Source organism: Notamacropus eugenii, chromosome 2, assembly GCF_028372415.1.
Source record: "Notamacropus eugenii isolate mMacEug1 chromosome 2, mMacEug1.pri_v2, whole genome shotgun sequence".
NCBI classification, from domain to species: Eukaryota; Metazoa; Chordata; class Mammalia; order Diprotodontia; family Macropodidae; genus Notamacropus; species Notamacropus eugenii.
Window position 1 is genome coordinate 359,660,176 of NC_092873.1, and position 15,147 is coordinate 359,675,322.

The 15,147-nt window shown below is 38.9% G+C and overlaps 2 protein-coding genes across 3 annotated transcripts in view; one reads left to right on the forward strand and one right to left on the reverse strand.

Annotated features, from left to right (window-relative positions):
* The window catches only part of BRCA1 (BRCA1 DNA repair associated), a 67,116-nt gene extending 52,113 nt beyond the window's left edge, over positions 1-15,003 (reverse strand). Inside the window, exons 1-4 of one of the 2 annotated variants that reach the window (XM_072646604.1) lie at positions 14,922-15,003; positions 12,589-12,689; positions 4,119-4,172; positions 235-312 (exon numbers count right to left, since the gene is read on the reverse strand). In XM_072646604.1, coding sequence (XP_072502705.1) covers positions 235-312; positions 4,119-4,172; positions 12,589-12,668 — 212 coding nt within the window. In that variant the 5' untranslated portion in view covers positions 12,669-12,689; positions 14,922-15,003. Of the gene's footprint in view, positions 1-234; positions 313-4,118; positions 4,173-12,588; positions 12,690-14,661; positions 14,751-14,921 lie in introns of those variants that run through there. The other variant, XM_072646603.1, reaches the window with a different exon arrangement.
* Positions 15,004-15,013: 10 nt separating this feature from the next.
* The window catches only part of NBR1 (NBR1 autophagy cargo receptor), a 32,833-nt gene continuing 32,699 nt past the window's right edge, over positions 15,014-15,147 (forward strand). Inside the window, exon 1 of the mRNA XM_072646606.1 lies at positions 15,014-15,103. The gene's annotated coding sequence lies outside the window, so the exon portion shown is untranslated. The remainder of the gene's footprint in view (positions 15,104-15,147) is intronic.

The following is a 15,147-nucleotide window of genomic DNA, read 5'->3' on the forward strand; positions in this document are numbered from 1 at the left end:
AGGGCTCCTTCTAATGTTTCAAACATGCCATAATTCTGTGACTCTATAGGTTAACCAGCTGATGTTAACACAACAAAGAACTCGTCAAACTTCCCAACACTTTTAGAAATAACTCATTCCACCTGTTAAAACATACTTTCCTAAATCTTTTTTTCTACTGATGGTTAGGATTGGCAAGACTATCAGCTGTGCTCTTGGGCTTTCCTACCTCCCACCATCACTTCAGTTATATACCTTTTGGTTATGTTGTCCTTGCATAGTGGACACTGAAAGGGCCCTTTCTTCTTACTGAGAAGCTTCAACATACAAAATCTATAAAAAGAAAGGAAAAACAAAGCAAGTTACTTTTTGTGGCTGGGGTACCCCATGCGGAGGGGGCCATACATGACAAGATAATCCTACATCTATATTAAAGGTGAATTACGATCACTGGTCAGTGGAATTGATTTAATCAGATGATCTCACCGAGTTAGAAGGGGTTTCATAAGTCATCTATTCTGACTCATAGCTGTGCTGAAATCTCTAGGACATCTCAGCAAAGGGTTCTCCAGCTTTTGCTTGAGGGAGAGGAAGGAGGGGGAGTCAAGATGGCAGAGAAAAGGCAGCAGCTTACCTGAGCTCTCCCCCAAGTCCCCATGAGTACCTTTAAATAATGCCTCAAAACAAATTCTAGAGAGGGAGAACCCACAAAAGGGTGGAATGAAACAATTTTCCAGCATAAGACAACTTAGAAGATCTACAGGAAAGGTCTGATGCACCTGGGTGAGAGTGGAGCACAGTCCAATGCAGGTTGTACCAGCACAGATCTGGCCCCAAGCCTTGGGAGTGACTGCATCAGCACTGGTAGCAGCTGTTTCTGGAGCTCTCAGCCCACAGATGGTAAGGGGGATCAACAACTGATCAGAGGGAGATTACAGAGGACTCGATGTTAGCACCAGAGGCAGGACTCTGTTGCTTTGCCCATACTCAGATCTGGGTCACAGTCCTGGATGGCAGTCCCAGAAGGAGGACTAGACCACCAGGCCTTGCAGCCACAGTGCAGCAGGGACCTTTGTCACAGTTCCAGGGCAGAAAAGAGTACTTGTGGTCACTCATAGACCAGGCATAGGCCAGGACAGTGGTAAATGTACCTCTCCTTAAGAGGATACTATCTTGGAAAAACTGAAAACTTACAGGTCCCTCACAGCTACATAAAAACCTGAAGCTTGGGACAGTGCCTTCTCCACTCTGGAAGCAGAACCCCACTTTGGCATAGAGTTAAAAGTCAAGAAATAGGCTAATCAATCTTTTTTCCCCACATTAAAGGCCTTAAAATACATAAAGTAAACATTTCATGTCTCCTCTCAGTCTTCTCTTCCTCAATTCCTTCAATGGACCCTTGAATGTCACCATTTCTAGTCTATTCAAAATCCTCCTTTGGACTTGGTCCAATGGGTCAGCCGACAGTACTGTTGCACAACTGGATGCCAGTGCTACATGAGCAATGACCTATAATGACTGAGGATATAAGCATGTACAAAATGTACTGCTGTAACCAAATAAAATTTACAAGCAATTCAGTTTGATTCCTGATTAATGATATATGTAACTATCACTGTGCTACATGGCAATTTGTCAGAACTGGAATGCACTTCACATAATTAACTACATGTGTACTAAAATAAAACTTAAACTATCTGGAATCCAGACTTCCAGAAATCTTTAGGTTAATGCATTCATTCCGGAAATGACTCCAGTGTGGATATAGATGGCAAATATGCCACCATTCTGGGAACAAGGCACCAGCCACTGAGCATTCAGAAATAAATGAAAACAGCTGGGAAGAGCTGAAAATCCAGAGATTTCACTCTAGGAGTTCTGACTGGTTACTTTGCTGAATATGAGGATAACCTGCTTTGACTGGCCGGTGAAGCCTCTAACAGATTTGCCTTTTTCCCAGGATAAATGAGAACAGGCAAAGGAAAAAGAAAAAGGCAGAAAGAAGAAGTAGAAAGAGAACATGAAAGGTCAGAAGTAGCAGCAATGGTTCCTAGAAGTGATGGTGTTTCAAATAGAGAAGTATCTGATGACAAGATACAATAGCTAGTAAAAAAAAAACTGCAGGCAAATTGTAACATTATAGAAGAATTTCATGGCTTTTTTCAGAGAACATGTTTCTGAACATATCTATTTCCTGAAGAATTTTTAAATGTGGAGGAAACTGCTCCATCCCGGCAGGTGTCAGTGAATTAAGTACAAGCTCCTGTAAAATACAACTTTTGGTGATTTGAAAAATTTCATTATCCTAGTGTTTCCCAGGGTGGCACACACTGCCTGATACTTAGAAACTAAGTTAATAAATACATGGTGAAAGACATCTTTTCTGACTTATTTTTCAGGGAAAGATCATTTCAGAACTGTAAGCTTGCCTGTGGCTAGAAAAATGCTTCCATTATTAGACAATTGTAAAACACAATTCAAGAAGTAAGGTTAGAGTACGGGAATGTTCTTATTATCTTTCTGTCTCCCAGTATTACCTCATTATTCAACCTACAGACCAGGGTATAATTCAGAATATGAAATGTTATCATAGAAGAAATTTCATAAGAAAGTTGATTATGCAAGCAGTATGCAAGACTTTCAATTTCATTATAACATTAAAGATATATTTCTTAATATTATTTTTGCCTAGAATGGTTTCAAAAAAATCAAACATTAAGGAAAGGTTGAAGAAAAGTAACTTAGTATCATTTCCACAGAAGTATATTTTTATAATGATATTTTGTAGCCTTTGGATCAGGGGTTCTTAACCCAAGGTCCCTGAACTTTTTAAAAAAATTTTTGGTAACTATTTATTTCAATAACTGGTGTCCTTTGTAATGCCATGTATTTTACTTTGTACACTTAAAAACATGACTCTAAGAAGGGATTCTAGGTTAAGAACCCCTGCAGTACAGTATATAACATAGGTCCAAAACACCATGGCAACAAATTCTTGAAATTGTGAGGTGTGCTCTGCTTCATCCCCCATCACCAAACTTAAAGCAGACGTAGAAGAGTTGAGTGCAAGCTGAAAAGGAGATACTCATACCCCATTAATAATGCAGATATCAAAAAGAAATCTTCTGAATGATGGTAACAAGTCAAAGAATTCAGATCACTAGATCGGTGAACGAACCTTAGAGAAGGATAACAAGGGAGAGCTCAAGGATAAGGGAAAGGGAGGTATGTCCCACAGCTGAGCAGCTAGGAAGGAAGCAGAGTGGTATAGTAGAAATAGCCCTGGATTTGGAATCAGAGGCCCTGGATTCAAAGGCAGGCTTTGCTCTTACCACTTGTGGGACTTAGATATTTAAGCTATCTGGACTCATTTAACTAATTTGTGAAAAGAGGAGGTTTTACTGGAAGTCTTCCAAGGGCCCTTCCAATTCTCAATCTCAGTCCTCTAATACTTACAGCTCAGGATGACTATCCTAGGGGTAGTAGTAGAACATCATTATCCCTTCTGGATGAGGCACCTGAAAAGACTAAAGTGATTTACCTTCAGGGCCAGCTTTAGAAGCTAGATTTCAAGAACAAGGAAAAGCTCTCCTATCCTTTCTACCTCCAAAAGACACAAACCCCCATTCCTGTATAAGAGATAAAAATTGCTTAAAAATCTCAATACACAGTTAACATAATCTATCAAGGTTTCCACTTCAGCACAGTATAAATGTCTGATATAATATTCTCTCATTTTGAAAAAGTTTAGAAAGAAGTAGGTTGTGGGCATGAGGGATACTTTTAGTGGGGGTGAGCAGGGAGAGAAGTAAACCAAAAGAAGAATCTGGGAGTAATAAGGACAAATGCTGACTGTCACACAATGCTGTCTTCTCTTTTTCCTGTTCTTCAAAATGTACATATAAAAATGTGTGCAAAGACTGGACCATACAGTAATTTGTGCCCTACAAAATGCTAGCACCTTTAACAGGAACTGGGGTTATAAGTATGGCAAAATGGGTTGGTTCATTAAGAGCTTCTGCAAAACAAAGTGTGACAGATTCAGGTTAAGTTTTTCTAAGTTTAATTTAAAAGGCCAAAAGAACATGCTAATATCAGAGAAGTCCTATTATGAAACTGCAGGGAATCTTGATACCTACTTGCAAAATATGTGGTCACAGGATGTAGAAACAGGCTCTTTGATCAACTCCAGACTAAAAGAATAGAAAAGAAAAAAAAAGAAAATTTATTTTTACTGTAGCATCAAGAAACACAAATTTTAAAAAGCAGGCATATCCTTTGGGAAGACCAAATTAATGTACAGCTTTCAGTATTTTTTAATTAGTCTGAGGTAGAGATTTAATTGTTCAGGAGTCACTTTGATCCTTCCTTTTCCCTGCATTCCCTGAACACTTAATGACTTAACATTGCTGTATAGTAATTTATACTCACTGGTATATTGCTGAATATTGTAAGGTCACTTTGCATATATGTGCACGTGTGTCCCCTCTCTCCAGTTAACCCATAAGTGATGTTGCCTTCTGTTATTTTTATGTTTACTTATAGTGTATAATCATCAGCACAGAACTGGTGCTTGCTAAATAGATTACTATTCACCAAGGGCTACTGTCATCTATCCCCAAACCATTTACCTATTCACAATGGTTCAACGTTTCATCCTGATGGAGTCCTAATAGAGCTGCCCCCAGGTCCAATAATCTAACTTCATCACCGGTCCATTGTACCTTCCTGGCCCCCACCCATGTCCTAATGTCTTCATATATGTCTCACTGCTCACTAGAACAACATGTATGTCCCTGCAACTCACAGTTTTCACAGAAACAACAGACTTGGGAACCCAGCCACTGCCTCTACCCAGTCATGACCCCCAGACCCATTCCCACAGAAACAGGTGTGTTCTTGTAGTCAATCACAATCACATCATCCATCTAGCCCAAGACAGGACCACAATACCTATCTATGTATCTTGAACAGACAGGACCACAGTAGCTAGCCAATTGGAGGGTAGCACGACCAGAACGTTTAACCACCAAACCATACATGGGACCCCTTCTTCATTACCTAATCCCTTAACAAACTCCTCCTGCCTTTTTAATATTAATCATATTCCTATATTCTATGTAAATTTCTGTTACATAATTGTATCTTTACCCTATCAAAATCCATCTTGCTCTCTCTGAGCACTCAACTCTGAGGTTGCTGGTTCCTCTTGGAACTTAGCCTGATCCATGAGAGGAGTCAATCTCAATAAATGCCTATACTTGGATTGGAGGTGGTCTGACTGAATTCTTTGAGATAGTTCTACCACAGCAACTCATGAAACCTCAACAATCCTAGTTTCCCAAAAGGTCTCTTTAATTTTCTGACCCTGCTCTTTGCAAAGAGGACTACAAAATTGGATTGGAAAACAGTTCTTTTCAAATAAAAAAAGATAATTCAAAGTCCATTTGTGGAGGGACTGGTAACAGCTTTTTGGATTATGGGATTTTTGACATACTATCGTATCATAGAAACCATCAAGTCTAAGCCTCTCACATTATAGGTGAGGAAACTAAGCCTGAGAGAGGGTAAGTGATTTGCCCAGGATCACATAGCTGGTAATATTTGAGGCAGGATCTGAATTCTGGTTTTCCTGACTCTAAGCCCAGGACTCTATTCACTTGTTGGCTAGCTGCCTCTGAGGAAGATGAAGAAATTGACTGTCAAGAGAGGACAAATGAGATTTCTAAGGCCATAAGTAGCAGAACTGGATCTGAGCCCAGGTCCTCTGACTCCAGTGCACTGTTTCTTTTAAAAAGGGATAATAATCCATTCTGCTGGCCTTAGTGCTATATAGTGATAGTATAGTGAAAACTGTAAAGGACTATACAAAATAACACTATCTGGATGAAGTTACATAAGAAACAACTAGGGAGCACAGAGAACTCTGATGTTATTATTGTACTTCTACATATCTTGGAAATTGGTAAAGAGAGCTCGGATTTAGCTACGATGCCAGATGGTTTTCAATCTCATCCAGTGACTCAATTTGGAAATAGTTACATTCCAATATGGTAATTAAAACTCAAACTACCCAAACATGCTGGAGACATAAACTTTAAGATGAAAACTCCAATATGTGATTGTGAGTATGTGTGTGTACCCCCATATGGGAGGTTGGGACACATGTTCATGAACATTTACATGGGAAAGAGAATAAAATAAATCAGGCAAAATCTGTTCTCCTGGGTACTGACAGCGTCAATGTTTATCATAAAGACAGGAAAAGATCCACATTTAAATATTTTTCAAAATAGACCCATTTTAGACTCGTTGCATATTTAGTAAGAAATATTGGTAAGAAAATGTTTCTGAAACAGCTAAGTAAAGGAAAAAATAGTTCAACAAGAACTTCTAGTATTAACAATGTTTTTTTAATCTAGGGATGAAAGCAAAGGCAGCAGGACATAGTGGATAGAGCCAAAGGACCTAGCTTGACATCTTGCCTTTGATGCTTAAACTATTTGTGTGGTCTTAGGTAAATCCCTTAACTTCACTAGGTTTCAGTTTATTCATTCGTAAATGACCAGGCTAGATGAGATGATCTCTGAGGCCCATTCCCTTTCTGCTCTAAATATCTGAATTTAGGATTAAGGTCCATCTGTGCCACACACTGGCTGCAACTGTGGGCAAACCACACAACCTCCAGGTGCCCTGAGCAATACTCTATAACTTTAATAAGTTATGGCCCAGGTATTTATTTGTATTGGTAGAAGAAATTCCCTACACTGATTAAACCACAGGTCTGAATTAATAATAAGAAATGAAAGAAGCAGAAAGAAGAATCTTTAGAAATGTCAAATATTCAAACCCATCTTTTTTTTTTACATGTTAACAAAAAATAAGCACTTGCATACTCTATGCTAGACACAGTACAAGCATTACAATTCTCCATTTTACAGATGAGGAAATTAAGGCTCTGGTAAGGGAAGTAATTTGTCTAAGGTTATCACAATCACATCTCCCAAGCTCAATGCCCTTTCCACTCTCTCGTGCTACCTTTCTGAAGCAAAGGGAGTTCAGAGAAATAGTATTAAAAGATTTAGAGCTAGCTGGAAGGAACCTTAAAGACAACCTCATCTCTACTTCTTGTTTTATAAATGAGAAAACTGAGGTTGGTTAAGAGAGATGTAGGGATTTGATGAAGGTCCTACAAGTGAAGTGGCTAGAATTTATCTGAGATAGACCTGCCAAACTTGCCCTTTACTAGCACTCCTACTATACTGTTTCCAATAATCATCAAAAGACATTTATTGATTAAGCACTTCATTACAAACAGTGCTTATAAAAACTACATAAAGCAAGTTACATAGGCAAGGTATCTGTCCTGAAGGAGCTTTCAATCAAAGAAGCAAAATATTTGACAGTCACAAGGATGAGCAAATCTACACACATTTCTAAGGAAAGAGCTTAAGTAGAAATAGTTATACAGCAATAGTGGACTGAAAAGGAAAACCTAGCATTAATTCCCATGTTTGCATCTTTAATTTTTATGTATGAGTGTTTTTAATAGATGATCTAATATTCCAGAGTAACAGAGAAGGCACATTACATTTTTATGATTTGGTATCATGGAAATGTAAAATAAATGGAGTCAACTGTCACATTACTAAGGACATTTTGATCACTCTAAATAAATATCACGAGAATTCTACCCTAAGTTTTGTACTTTCTCAAAAGTAATCCCCCTCCCCCCATACCGTCATTTCCTGCTTCCTTGGGTCTGAGTCTTCACAAATTGGACCGTAAATTTCTTTGGGCCTTTGTGGTTTGTTGCTTAGCTAAAATGCTGGAGCATTTTTGCTTTCTAAATCTTGCCCGTATTTGACTTAAACTTGGAACACAAATTTACCCTATTTTTACTTCCCTGATATGAAATTTTCAGAACTCAGCACTTTCACGTGGTAGAAAGAAAAATGCCTGCTGGCCTTCAGTCACCTTCCTTTTTTAGCATATTTAAATCTATATTCTTAATGTCAACTATCACTGACAGTATGATTATAGAAGAAAAATAATCAAAGGCCCATTTAAAAAAAATCCTAGAGTTTTGGCTTTATTTTTAAATTAAAATGTTCTCACATGTGGTATAGATGGAATATAGAATTTTTTCATGTGTAGATTACTTGTAGTCAATGATCCTACCTGTCATTTGACCTTTTACAGACATCAGATCAATTGTAACTGTATTTTCACCATTTTTAACCCTATTCATTTTTATAAAGTAAAGTCAAATACAGAGTAGTAGGATCGACAAGGAATGTTCAATAATTACTGTAATGCAGACCCTTGCTTTAATGTCTGAGTAGTACACAAATACCTTTGGTAAAAACTAATTGAAACTATTGGATGATGCGGTGGGGAGAGATGGGAGAGACTACATTTGGCACTTGGGACTGATAATGTTTAATATAAAATTTTGGAGCGGTCTCTTTGTTCTCTCTGAAGCAAACTCAGAGAGTGCCTCTTCCTATGTCAGCAAAAGCCAGCCAAGGCCGACTCTACACTCCTTAAGGAGACCTTTAACCTAAGACACTATATCTTGAATAATGAGACTTTCCTTTGTATCTTATTATCTATAGATACATACTATGTTATGAATAATGGGACTTTCCTTTGTATCTTATTATTTATAGATATATACTATGTTATGGCATATTAATGGTAAAGAAAAATAGACATCTTAGGTCGTAATTTCTATTGAACATTGTTTACCCTTTCCTATGTCAGTTATCTGTTTAGGGCAGGAAGCCTCCCACTTACTAGTGGTGGGATTTCTTTCCTTATCACCGAGACATATGCTTACCCAGCCTGAAATCCCAAGGCCTGACCGACATTGCTTTGTTAATTGTCTTGTCTTACTGAATTTATGATTTGTTCAACTAGGAGAGTTCCTTTCTCACAGCAAAATGTATATAAGCCAGAAGATTTCTGCACTGGGTAGCCAGAACATTTCTGGCTCCATAATGCATTATGCTACCGTTGTCTTTAATAGGGAATTGATCAATTAATTAATTAAATCATAAAATGTATGCATTTAGCCTGTTGCCTTTTCTTTCAAAGTTTTCAGGTCAACAGGACATAAAGTAGAAGTCCAGTCTCTGAGAGTTATCTCTAGAATCATGGGAGTGGTAGCTGCTGTCTGGGGCCCCATCTGCCAATCACAACAGAAGTTGGGGAATTCTTTCTTTTCTCCTCTTCCTTGTCTCACCACATATGCTCCATAGGAATATGTTTGGTTGCTTATATTCTACGATATTTTAGGACTAGATTTTAAAATCTATCTTTATTCATTCATTTATTCCTTTTTCCAAAAAGCTAGGATGATTTACTTTTTGTCCTGTGCAATTTTTATTTAAGATTTCTTGAAATATAGCTCGGAAAAAACAGGCTTTAAAAAAAGCCCATTGCATTTCAAGTGGAGCTACGTGACTTTGACTACCCTTTAAATCCAAATCACTCTGGCTTTGATAGAATGGCCAATGATAGTCCCAGCCCACACCTCCTGAGCACACTACTTAGTTTTGATGACTTAGAATGAGTGTTAAAAAGCATTTGGTTTGTGTTCAAGGCCAGAAACTTTGAAGGTCTACCACTCCCAGATTACCTCTTTTGTGATGGTAAATTAGGCCATCTTTTGTCTCAGTTCTCACCTACACTCTAGGCAATGAATGGAAGTTGCCTCAGACACAGAGACCTGAGAAAGACCTTAATTTAGAAAAGGCCAAGGTTACCCGCTGCATCCTGGGCCACCTCCGATAGTCTTGACTTTTGTCTAGCCCCAGGACTCTCCCCAGACTCTTCAAGAGAGAGAGAAGCTGATAACTTGGCCACGCTCTGCCTCACTTAAACCTAACTCACAAGCAAGGCAAGTCATCACCCTCAAGATGACACTGGTTTTGAGAACAAAGGGCTAACAACAACAAAAATCCAGGCCCTAGCCTTGATATCTGACTTATATACGTAAAGAGAAATTCACATGGATATTAGAAATTACTTCACCAGCACAGCAGATAGCTTAGCAGAGAAATATAGAATACTGTCGTACAAATAATAAATTCATCAGACTTGGCAGTATCATTCAGTTTAAAAGGAGAAAGGGTTTTGTTTCAGCAGGAGCTACTTTGCTCAGATTAGTTTACTATGCTAGATTTCTTAAGCATCCTTTCGAGGACAAAGGAGACATATGGATATTTTCCATGACATTCCCTCCTGATAATGTTTAATATAAAATTTTGGAATAATCTCTTTGTACTCTCTGAAGCAAACTCAGAGAATGCCTCTTCCTATGTCAACAAAAGCCAGCCAGGGCTGACTTAACATTCCTTAAGAGACCTTTAACCTAAGACGCTATCTTGAATAACAGGACGCTATCTTGAATAACAGGACGTTTTCCATATCTTAATGTTTGTAGACATATACTATGTTATGGCATATTAATGGTAAAGAAAACAGACATCTTGAGTCGTAATTTCTATGTGCAACTCTGTCAAACTCTGTTATCTTATTGTATTTACAATCTATGCAATTAAGAAATTCCCTTACTAATGGTCTATTTAGTCACTTATGGAGATCATAAATCTGAAGGACACAGAACACTTCTTTGTCCTAAAACATATTTAAGGCTGCCCAATTCTTTGTATCGGCAGCCAGAACATTTCTGGCTCCATAATGCATTATGTTACCGTTTTAACAGGGAATTGATTAATTAATTAAATTATAAAATGTATGCATTTAGCCTGTTGCCTTTTCTTTAACCAAGTTTTCAGATCAACACTCCACAACTGCCTATTATACTTCTCTCCTTTTAAGGCCCAGTTCAGATTCAAGGCTCCTCCATGAAGTCCTCCCTGATCTCTCCCAGATGAAAGGGATCTCTTCATCCCTTCTCAGAGTGAAAAATATTAATTTTGCAAACTCTGGCTGATATGAAAGTTGGGGATCTATTCTCAAAAGGCACAGTAAGGGTTTTATAACCAAGAGTTACCAGGATGATATGAAAAGACTATGTAGCAAAATTTCTCATAACACATACTATGAACTTCTTCTTTGTTCTTATTTCCTTTTACTAGGTATCATACCTATTAGTATTCATGTTTTATTTCCTACCTCTCTAGACTGTAGGCTCTTTCAAGGCTTATCTGGTGAACTGAATCCAGAAAGAAATGTACCTATTCCAAATAAGATAAAGTATTTTGGATGAGTGGTGATAGTAGTGGTAGGGAGGTGCCTCTGTTTTTTAAAAAATCACCAGAGGAGAAGGAAAAGCTGGAATGTATGAAACCTGATCTGGGGAAGGTGTATCCTATCCCCTCTACAGCCCCAACCCTGAACTTTGTTATGGGGGAAAGAGCTTTTACCTGATTTGTGGACTGGCATTTTATTCACAAAGCCAGGTTAGGCTGTGTGTTCCTTTGAATGGGGCCAGGAAATCTAATTCTGGAGATCAGTTCTGTTGCTGGTATAGGGCCTTGAGAGAAATAGTCTTCACTATGTCCTCTGCCACTGTAATCATCATTTAAGTTAGGGCTATAACTCATGGCATAATGCTATCCTAAAGAGATTAGTGAAGGCCACAAGAATGTCAGAGACCACTGAGGTTCAGGTGAATCTGCAGTTAAAAGAAACACTTTGACTAGACCTGGTAATTCTTGATCATAAGAACCCCTCTGTGCCTTCTGAGAATAGATCTTTGGCTTTATCAGTCAGAGCTGGAAAAACTACAAAATATCAAATAGTATGCCAGTATCTGGCCCAATAATGCTTTAGGGTTTATAGTAACCCAGTGATTGTGGGGATTCTGAGATCCAGGCAATGACTATATTATCTTAGATCTCATGACAAAACTGATGGTTTAATATTCAATTACATGGTGTAGATATAAATATACTATTGGTGTGAGACAATGTAAAGAATGAATATAAATGATGAAAAATCCCTACTACTTAAGGACATATTCTATTTTTTTTTTAAATCTGAAAAGCAAGTAGCTGTTTTTCTCATACAAGGCTAGTGTAAGGATTGTTTTTTTATCTCCTTTTTTTATAAAGAAATATCAATTTTATATATGTATGGATTTTAAAGTGTATGAGCTATCATGCTTTATTATTGTTACCTATTTATTTATTCAGAAGGAAAATTTTGATGGGAATGATGATGTGATAACTGTTTTGCATTTCTTTTTTAAACATTACTTGAATAAAGTAAAACTGTCAGTGGTTCTAAATCATCTTTAGTTTATGACTACAGTATTATTATTCTTTATCATGAAAAAAATCATTAGGGAAGAACCTAGAGGCATGTGAATGCAACCAGAAGGGTAAGTTCCATACAATTTGTGGGAGACCTACACAAGTGCTTTCAAGGGTAAATATCATACAATTTTCAGCAAACTTTCAAGGAAATGCTGAAATACACCTTTTGAGAGCCACTATATAATACAATGTACTTTCCCTTCTATGTTATTAGAAGGGAATTTATTCTTCTAATGATTTCAAGCCATTTTTCCACTTTTATGCTGGTGTTGGCTTGGGAAGGGGTCACAAATAAATGATGACTGGCCTACAAACTTACCAGATAGGACATTCTAAGATTTTCTGCATGCCAATGATGACCTTCTTTACTTCTTCAATATTGACTGTAGATAAATCCATTTCTTTTCTCTCTCACCGAACCTGAACAGACACAAGGTAAAAATTATTTGGAAACTAATACTTTACATGAAACATTTTTGAGCCAGTTTTTTTAACACAAGCCCTTAAGACTGGAAAGCTAAAGAGCTTATAGCCTTAGATCAACCAATAATAAGTACATGAAAGGCCTCAATGAAAAGCAAAAACAAATCTAGTATTTTTTCCTATATTTAAATTTGTTCAAGTCTCTCTCCTCTTTATTTTTTTGTTCCTGGATTTTCTTTTTTTTCTTCTATCTTTTCACCTTCTATAGGAATAGTATAAAAAACCCCCAATGTTAGGACAAGTTGAGCAAGTTTCATTCTCTTTTCCCGTTCAGAAAAGTAGGTATACTATTATAGAATTTGCCCACGTTGCTTTTCTCTTTTAAGGTATTCCTCCTCATACATTGCCAGTTCTCCTCCCTCCTTAGCCCTCACTTCTTTTACGGTCTCCCATGTATACTCCCTACACCTTAATCTCCTTTAGTATTATTACCCTCTCCCACTGTCTTCCCAATTTTCCAATCTTAGCTTCTGACATACACATACTGTATGTTGATAATGCTATATATTACTCACCTGGCTACCAAACTAGGCAGGCCCTTATCTCCTACCACCTACCCTATCACAACAGCCTACAATTAACCTCCTGGACTATAATCTCTCTCCTCTTCAATCCATTTGCCATCCAACTGCCAAAATTGATGGGGTTCAGACTCTGGGAGCCTCCTTGAGCTCCCCTTGAATCTTCCCACTTAATCTGGCCTTTCTTACTCAAATCTAATATTCCCATTTGTTCCAGCAGTCTCAGGAAGCCCATGGGCTTTTCATTATCATTCTACTCAGGTCTCTGTTGCACTCCCCACCCTTGATCCCATCAAAACCCCATTCCCCAGGCTAACGACCACTCCCATCAAGATCTGTATCCATTCCCATACTGCCCCTATCAAGATCTCTGGATTGCCCCACCTGCTTCCCACCCAAACCCTCCACTGTATGATGTCTCCTAATGACCTCCAGCTGTTTCTGGCCTTTGACTGTCCTAGGATTCCCTCCTTGGACTTATCCTCAGGACCCTCCCTAGATCCCTCCTCCCATCACCCTGGACTACCAGACAACCCCCAGATTCCTCCTATACTCTTTTCTGTATTTAAGTTCCATCTTGCCTCCATGAAGGCACTCAGATTCTATCTGGCCCACTTGTGAATACAAGCGTTACAAATGCTTAGGCTCCTTAAGAGGCAACCCAATTTGGCGAAATCTTTAGTAAACTTTGTTTTCTTTAGTTTTAAGAAGGCTTGAGTCGAATTCATTCGAGCACGATCCAGACTGTCAGTATTTTGGGGTACCCCATCACCCCTGAACCTCATCAAAATGACATTCCCGAAGCACAGCTCTGACTATGTCTTTCCCCTGCTCAAGAAGTTTAGGTGTCTTCCTACAGCTTGGAGGATGAAGTAAGTAGTCATCCCAATTTAGCAGGCATGCCACCTATAATGTGGTTTGACTCTATCTTTCCTGATAGAGCTCCGAAAGAGAAGCCCAGGCACTTCCTGTTTCTACCAGACCTGTTTACTTGCAGTTTCTCATTCTCCCTTCTGCAAGCCTGATCCCCCACAAAGCTGGCACACCATCCTTCAACTCCACCTCTCTCCATTTCTAGAGGCCTAGCTTGTTCCCCCTGTTTGGTGTAGCTCTATGCCAACCCGAAATCACACTCTTATCTATATTGTATTAACTTATCTGCATTCACGTGGTTTCTTCCCCATAGAATATGAGTTCCTTGACCGCACGGGCTGCTTCGTTTTTCTCATTTTGTAACCTCAACACACATTGCATCTAGTGGGCGCCTAATAAATGCTTGTAGAATCGAACTGAATCTCCCCCCTTCCTCCCCGGGCTTCCCTCTAACCTCGCTTTAGTCCCTTTCCCTTCATGGGCCCTCCTCCCGCCCAGGTAACACACCAAACTACCTGGCCTACTGAAAACCTTCTTCCTTCCAGGGTCTTCTGTGTATTCTGGCGCGCAATCTCAGTTTCAATTTATAATGATTTCCCGCGCTTTTCTGTTGTCATGGTAACAGAACTCCGCCAACTGCCTCAAAGCCAATCGCAATGCCCATTCCAGCACGTAAATAGGGAGGGAAGAATGTGTCTAGCTCCTGTGATTGGCCCTCCTTACTTTACCCGTAAGACGGAAATGGACGGAGCCGGAAAAGGAAGAGGTTACGTACTATGCCGAGAGTATTAGGCTCCGCCCCCTTCTTTTCTACTCTCTCAATCACTGGGTTATTGCGTCACAGTAATTGCTCTCCGAGAGTCGGAATCACCACTGGGAGCCACACTGTCCTTAGCAGAGCAGCAAGAGAAGTCCCGAGTCCTCCTACCCCTTCCGCCGCGATGGGAATCTCGCCAGGTAAAGCAAATGACTTGAGACTACAACACCCAGAGTGCATTACG